The 7,179-nt window shown below is 62.0% G+C and overlaps 2 protein-coding genes across 2 annotated transcripts in view; one reads left to right on the forward strand and one right to left on the reverse strand.

The window, feature by feature from the left end:
• Positions 1–2,603, reverse strand: part of MNEG_2793 (bacillolysin) — a gene marked incomplete at both ends in the record, with an annotated part of 4,424 nt that extends 1,821 nt beyond the window's left edge. The window contains 6 exons of the mRNA XM_014048733.1: positions 75–153; positions 395–501; positions 702–1,258; positions 1,490–1,657; positions 1,857–2,199; positions 2,556–2,603. Of these exons, the coding sequence (XP_013904187.1) occupies positions 75–153; positions 395–501; positions 702–1,258; positions 1,490–1,657; positions 1,857–2,199; positions 2,556–2,603 (1,302 nt within the window). The remainder of the gene's footprint in view (positions 1–74; positions 154–394; positions 502–701; positions 1,259–1,489; positions 1,658–1,856; positions 2,200–2,555) is intronic.
• Positions 2,604–5,553: 2,950 nt separating this feature from the next.
• Positions 5,554–6,823, forward strand: MNEG_2794 (hypothetical protein; the record flags this gene model as incomplete). Its single annotated transcript, XM_014048734.1, has 4 exons — positions 5,554–5,664; positions 5,786–5,917; positions 6,199–6,234; positions 6,683–6,823. 4 exons carry the CDS (start codon positions 5,554–5,556, stop codon positions 6,821–6,823), a joined length of 420 nt encoding a protein of 139 aa, XP_013904188.1.
• Positions 6,824–7,179: the final 356 nt, after the last annotated feature.

The following is a 7,179-nucleotide window of genomic DNA, read 5'->3' on the forward strand; positions in this document are numbered from 1 at the left end:
GGGGGGGGAGGGGGAGGCGCAAGGGGCCCCCGCCCCGGGCGGGTGTGGGGACGCATGGCGTGTGGCAAACCCACCAGGCCAACTCCGTAGTGGGCGTCAACAGCGGCCGTCTGCCTGTTGACGTCAGTGTCGGATGCCGTGGTGCCAGAACCCCTGCGCGTGAGATTCAACGCAGTACGTGCGCATCATGAGGCGGCGGTCAGGTCGCGCGAATGCCGGCCAACGCCGCGCAAGAGGAGCAGCTCGAGACAGCATTTGCTGTGCTGCGGGGCCCTGCGGCTGGCAGGGGTGGGTGTGTGGGCAGGTTTTTCTGCCGTGAAGCAATGGTGGCGGCCGCACCCACGGGAGCGGCCCGCGGCCTGCCGGCACTACAACGACGAGTCTGTCAACGCACCAGGTGTTGTCGGCACTTCGGAAGAGCGTGGCGGCAAGGAGGAAGTTGAGGTCGTTAGTGGCGTCTGGGTTGTTGTTCCAGTCAAGGGTCATCCCCTTCTTGTTGACCTGCAATACGAGCAGGCATGAGCGTGAGGCAACAGTGGACAAACCCAGATTCGACCTGGTGTCTAGTTGGCGCCAGCAGGGTCGCTGATGCCGCGGCCAAAGCTCCAGGGCTCATGTCCGTGCGTCCTGCTACGCATTCATCCGCCATTATTTGCCTTGCAGCAGCCCCTCGAACCTAACCCTGCACGCCCTTGCCTGACCTTGAAGTTTGTGAGCTCGTACTGCCCGCCATTGGCGTTCTTGGGCCCTTTGCCTGTAGGCAGTTTGACCTGACCGGCGTAGAGGCTGTGGCCAATGCCAACCGCTGCGGAGACAGTCTTGAGGTTATCAATGACGAGGCGCTTGTTGCCGGTGAATGCGTCGATGTAGACATCAAGGGAGCGCGGCTGCGAGCCAGCGCCCGGAGGTAAGAAGTAGTTTTCCTTCCACACAGGGCCGCAGCCTGAGTCAAAGCACCCGACTATCCATGTGCCGCCCGACTTGATGGCGCCGCCGCCGCTGCCGCTGCCACCGCCGCTGCCACCACTGCCGCCGCTGCCACTGCTACCGCCGCCGCCGGCTGCGGCGGCAATCGAGGCGGTGGCAAGGGCGGAGGGGTCGCCGCCGGCCGCAGCGCGCAGCGCCTTGGCGACGTCTGGGCGGATGTCAGGCGCCGCGGCAAGCGCGGCGCCGGCGGCAAAGGAGGAGGCGACAGCAGGCGAGATGCGGCTGCTTGGGGCGGCCGCAATGGAGGTGAAAAGGCTGGGGATGTACCCGCCTGGCAGGGGCGGAACGAGTGTGCAGGAGGGGCAACGGTCAAGGTAAGCTGGGCTGCATCAACCAGAGTGACAACGCACGCCAAATGTGGTAACTGACATTGACTGGGCAGGGTAGCTGGGTACCCGGTCACCAGCTGCACGCCCTCGCCCAGGCACAGGCAGTAGTTTCCGTGAACGTGAGGGTCGCGACACCTCAATCCAACCCCAATTGAACACATCACGTCACGTACCTGTCACAGCCAGGACGTTATTTTTGTCCAAGTGCACTGCTATGAATCCAAACTCCACCGATAGGGGTCCAAAGTCAGTGTTGGGGTTGAACGTGCTGGCCCAGCTCTGCACCTGCTGAATGCGCACGTGCCGGACCTTGACCGACTTCTTGTTGACTTTGAAGGTGTCTGGGTGCGATGTGATGGGCAACGGGTGGTTGAAGGGCGTGGTTGAGCACAGGAAAATCCAAAGAGACTTGAGCACTGCATACTCATCAAGAAGTTGCACAGCAGGCCTAGCTGCAGGGGCTGCACGGCGGTTGGGGCGGGGACACTGCTGCCCCGTATAGATTCGGCCTAGCAGGGACGCGCTCCGCGCCGCACGCACCTGTGTAATCACCAGTCTTGGTTGGTTTTGCGACTTGAAGATTGCCAGCCGGGATCCCAAAGTGGCTGGACACCCAGGCCAGGACCTCCTTAGTCGACGGCTTGTAGGACGCAGATTTGTCGGTGCGAATGGTCGCAGGCGCGGCGAGCGTCGCGCGGGTGATGATGCTGGTGTTTGCGGGGACGCTCTGGGTGTAGGCGTAGCAGGACAGGCTGCCACAGCCGGCGCAGTTTAGACGGAGGTTGCCGAATGCAAACGGCACAGCCTCCTGGACGCCGCCATTGCTGTTGGAGGCGCTTGCGTACGCGCTGCCGTCAGGGCCCTCAAGCCTGGGTGCAACGGCCTGCGCAACGCAGAGCGCCAGGGATGCAGGATTCCAGGGGCAGAGAAGGTTCGGGGCGTGGGCAGTGGGGAGGACCCAGCATGAGCAGGGTCGCGTCTGGGTGAGCAGTCACTGCGTGGCTGCTGGGCCCAGCGTTTGGGCCGTCGAATCCTCGCCGCTCGCAGTGACTGCGGGCGCGTGCTCAGCCGCGCCGCATGTTGGGGGCCGCTTTTGCTTCTAGACCATCATCACCCCAGCTTGCGCCCCTGAATTTACGCGGGGTGCATTGCTGTTGTCCCAGTTCTCAGCCGCCCTGGAGGTGGCTGACACCAGCATGCGCCCTTGATCCCACACACAGGCCCACATCAGCCACTCACCTGGGCGCTTGTCACGGCCAACAGCATCAGGAGGGTCCTACCGACCATGCTTGTCGCCCACATCACGCCTGAGCGACGTTTAGGTGACGGAAGGCCCAAAACGGCACTGGGCACCAACAAGGTCGTCAATAGCCAAGGAACTACTTTTGAAAAAGAATGAAGCGTTGCAGTGATATCAAAAGCATTACCCTGATGTTGGGGGTGCGATTGCGAGACGAGTTGATTGCCTTGAGTTTGTTCACAGCGGGTGTTCCGGGGCGAGTGGCACCCGGACAGTGCTGCACATCGGCGCGTTGTGTCGGGTGTGGTAAACCAAGTTTCGACATGTCACGACGTGTGACCGCTTGTCGGGCTAAAGTCGGCCACAGCCAGGCAGGTGTGAACCTGGGCATGGACAAGTGTGTGGTGGCTCTCGAGTGACAGGCACGCGTACCAGATGCATATCTCCATCAAAGTCCAACTGTGATGATACAGCAACAGAATATAAGTGCACCTCAACTACCTTGGAGTTGTAGTCGGCCGTCATCGTCACAGGGCGTGAATTTGCAAGTGTGCGGCAAGCAGTGCTCACAGACAGTGGGGTTTCGCTGCCAGTACCCATTTCGCCGGGACTCGTATCACAGTCACAACAATAACTTCTCCAGCAAGGTCATATGCTCGTTATCAGACGCACCGGTTCACTCTAACATCGTGAGGGTCGCAAGCAGCAGTGAGCTCACGGCGGTTGCGGTATCCCAGCTGATGCCCGCTCCTCTGGAAGAGCAAGACCATGCAAGTGCCGGCATTGCAAGCACCCCACCCTGAGAAACAGAGTGGAAATCGCTGCGCTCTTGCAGGCGCACAGCCAGCGACGCAAATCGCACCACAAACTCGCCCGCTGTGTGCAGGAGATGGGTCATCATGAGTGCTTCTGGGGCAAGGGCTGCACGTGGGTTGCCTGACAGCCTGCTGATTGCAGGCGCACCCACCATCCCCGTTTTGCCCCGCACACGGTGTGTGCTCTACTTGGCTGCACCCCTGCTGTCCCATGTGCTGCAGAGCCACATGCGTGGTGGTCTGATGCCGCGCAATGCTTCACCGAGGTTGCAAATCTCCGCAGCGAACACGCAGCGCGATCCTCAGCGCCGCAGCTGGCAACATGATACGCCTACCAGGGAGCAAATTAGTCACCCTGCCAATGAGGCGTTGGCCACTGACCCGTCACCGCAAGCACTGCTGTGTCGTCGATGGAATTGCTGGTACAGGAAACTGACACGCAGCAACACAGTACATGCAGCGACGATTGGCATGCAACAATCACAGCCAAGGGGTTTTGCATCTGTTACAATACACCAACACGAGCGCATTCATGCGCTGACAAGTTGCCCAGGTGCCCTCTGGGAAGACATGCCCGACCACAGGCTCTCAGCTTGCCTGGGCCAGCACCTATCAATGGGCTGCCCCCAGCCAGTACAGCTCCCCGAGGCACGCCGAGCGCCGGCTGCCGAGAAGCACCCTGAATCGGCGATCGGTGCCGGCGGAGGCGCATCATGCGTGGGGGGAGGCAATGGAGGCAGGGCAGTGTCAGACCAAACAGCAGGGGCCGAGCATATCACCGCCAGTGCCACCAGTGACGGTGCCGTGAGGGCGCACGGAAGCAAGCTCCAGAAGGGGTTGCGCGGCATCGGCCGCCATGCCGCCGTCGCCAACGCACTGGCGGCCCCCACCTGCTCATCGGTGGCTGCATTGTATCAGCCCAGTGCGGGCAGACCAGCTCCTCTGCATGGGCACCGAGCGAAGCTGGCGATGCTTGGCTTGCCAGGTGCTGCTGATGGTGCTGCTGCTTGGCTGTTGCCGCTGTTGGCTCCTGCCGCAGCGCTGCCGTCGTGTACCACTGCCGCTGCTTGTGCTGCTCGTTCGGCGGGGTGGGTGGGGCGATGTAGGGCGTAACAATGGTGGGGGAGCACGAGGCCTAAGTTGAAGATCGCCCCTGCTCCGTGCGGCTGGCAACGGGCGACGGGGGTTGACGCGAAGCAGTGGCTGAAGCGGCAGGAGCTCACCCAGATTGGGGGAGCAACCGCAAGCCCAGCTCACCTTTGGATTTTTTGTGCACATGACAAACAGCTTGCCTGCGAACGCATGCAGTGCAGGCAGCGGAGGGGGCGCGCGTGCGTGCGCTCGAGTGCATGGACGCATCCAGGCGATTAAGTCTGCAGGTGGTCAGCATTTTCAAGTTGCAAGCAGCTGCTCACATGGCCGACAGAAGTGGCGGCTGCTGTTTTCCTGACGCCCGCGGATGCCGGTGATATACAGTGGTCAGCTTGGTGTTGGCCCCTGGCTAACGGCAGGCAAGCGGGCCCGATGCCGCAGGCCTGGGCGCAACACCGCCGCTCACCTCGCCGCCGCACCACAAAGCAATACTCGCAGAGCTTCGTCACAGAGCCACGAACACGCATGGTGCCAGCACCGGCGAGCCCCGCGCCACGCTAGCGGAGCGGCCCTGGGTGCTGAGTGCCACGACCACTTCCTGCAGGCGTCGGCGCACGGGTTGCTCACACACTTGCTGCGGCCGTTGCTGCTGGCGCAATAGTGTGGTTCAACGGCCTCCCTTGAATCTTGAGCTGTTGGCAAAAGCGCGGGCGTGTCGCCCTGCAGCAATTTCGAGTGTCTACGGCAGATCTTGTGCGGAACCTGACGTTCTGTAGTTAAAAAGTGAAATCTAAATGTCAGCAAATTCAACAGTGAGAAACTAACATAGCGATCGCAACGCGACGCACTACAGATCAATCACAGCGCATGCAGCGTCTTTCCTGCTGCTGTATACCTGCATCCCAACCTAAAGTAGACAGTTCTAGCTGTTTGCACAGCAGTGGGGGCTGATCGAGTTTCACAGCAGCACCTGGCATCAGCACAGGCCAGCGCAGTGTGGCGCGCTCTCCTTGCTTTTGCAGACACAAACGACGCCGCCACCACCACCAACAGCATCAGCAGCATCAGCGGTAGCAGCGGCAGGGACACCATGACGGATCAGCAGCGGTGGACTATGGACTTCAGCGGGTTGGGGACGTCGTACGACAAGAAACACAACCTGGACCCCCCCGGTTATGACGCGCAGGCGGCGCGCGACCCGGTGCGACTACGCCCCACTCCTGCACCAATTGTTGCCAACCCGCATTATGTGACAGTGTCAACAGCCGCGACTCCCTGCGACCGAGTGTGAGCCCGCCGCGCCCTGGGCGCCAACCCCGCAGGTGGTGGGGTCATTAGCGGTCAGCAAGCGGCAGCAGGATGATGCTGACATGCTGCGCAAGAAGCAAGACGTGAGCTGCCACATGCGCCCGCCGCATGAGTCCGCGAGCACATTCAGGCGGGAGGGCGTGCACGTGCGTCGTTGCAGCACTCGACAGTGCTGCTGCTCGTGCTGGGCGGCAGCACAATGTTTCGACGTGATTGCTGTCCGCATTGCGTCTTGGCCGCCCTTCCTGAGCGGCCCGCCGCAACGGCCCGCCGCTCGCTCTTGCTCTTGACCATGTCCTTTGTGATTGGAAGCGCCATGCGTGCCAACCAGCAGCCCCGATGCACGAGCCTGCTTGGGTGGCAGCACGCGCTTCTTTAACCCAGCCCTTGGCAACACCCCCGCGCCTTCCCTTGGCCCCTCTGGCAGGCCCTGTTTTCACGCGCAACAGCGCCCATACGGCAGGTGAGTGGACCTCTCGACCACGCCGCTGCAAGCTGAATGCAGCCGCGGGGCCGCCGCACGGCTGCGGCAGCCCCTGCATGGCTGCCTCCCCCCCTGCTGGCGCTTGCCGCGTGCCACTCACACTTGCCATCTCCATCCGCGTGTTGATGGTTGAACCTTGGACGTCCCGCTACCTTTGATGGGATCGGCCTGCTTGATGATGCGAGTGACAACACGCTTCTTGCAGCCCTCCTCCCCAACCCCCTCCGCATCCTAACCCATTCCTCATCCCTGCCCCCATGCGAATGGCATCGCATGGCACCGTTGCCAACCCTTACTTTGCCCCATCGTGCACACCTTAACCCACAGCTCAACTGCGCAACGCCCCATCTACCAACCCACCCTATGCCAGCACCCAACACACCCCACCGCACCCCACCTCAACCGCACCTCATGCCTCCGCCCCCAGGTCGGCTTCATGTGCTTCATGATGTGGATGATGGGCAATGGAATCCAGATATTCTCCATCATCATGACGCTTTCGGGGCTGGCGCAGCCAGTAATGGCCATCGTGAAGAGCGGGGAAGGTGAGACCAGGGGTGGGGGATAAGGAGGCGGAGGACAGGAGGTGCGTGTATGAGTGTGTGTGTGCACATGCACTGGGGGTCCACATGACTTGTTCACGTATAAGCGCGCATGTGTGTGCGTGTGAGTGTGAGGCGGCTCGTGATTGTGTGCATGTGTGTTGTGTACGGTTTGTGTGTTGGGATCAGCATGCATGCGACAGACGGGGCGGTTGGTGAGGCAAGAGGTGGTTTTGCCGCCTGCATGCTGGGGGGCGGCGGGACCTCGAGCTCCGCAGGCCCCCTCCGCCCGGACTCGCGGCCACCCCGTTGTCCAAACTTGCCCCCGGCCCCAGCCGCCCCCCCTCGCGCCGCGTTACCAGACACGCGCCCGCCCTCGACC

This window comes from Monoraphidium neglectum (genome assembly GCF_000611645.1).
Source record: "Monoraphidium neglectum strain SAG 48.87 unplaced genomic scaffold scaffold00328, whole genome shotgun sequence".
Taxonomy (NCBI): Eukaryota; Viridiplantae; Chlorophyta; class Chlorophyceae; order Sphaeropleales; family Selenastraceae; genus Monoraphidium; species Monoraphidium neglectum.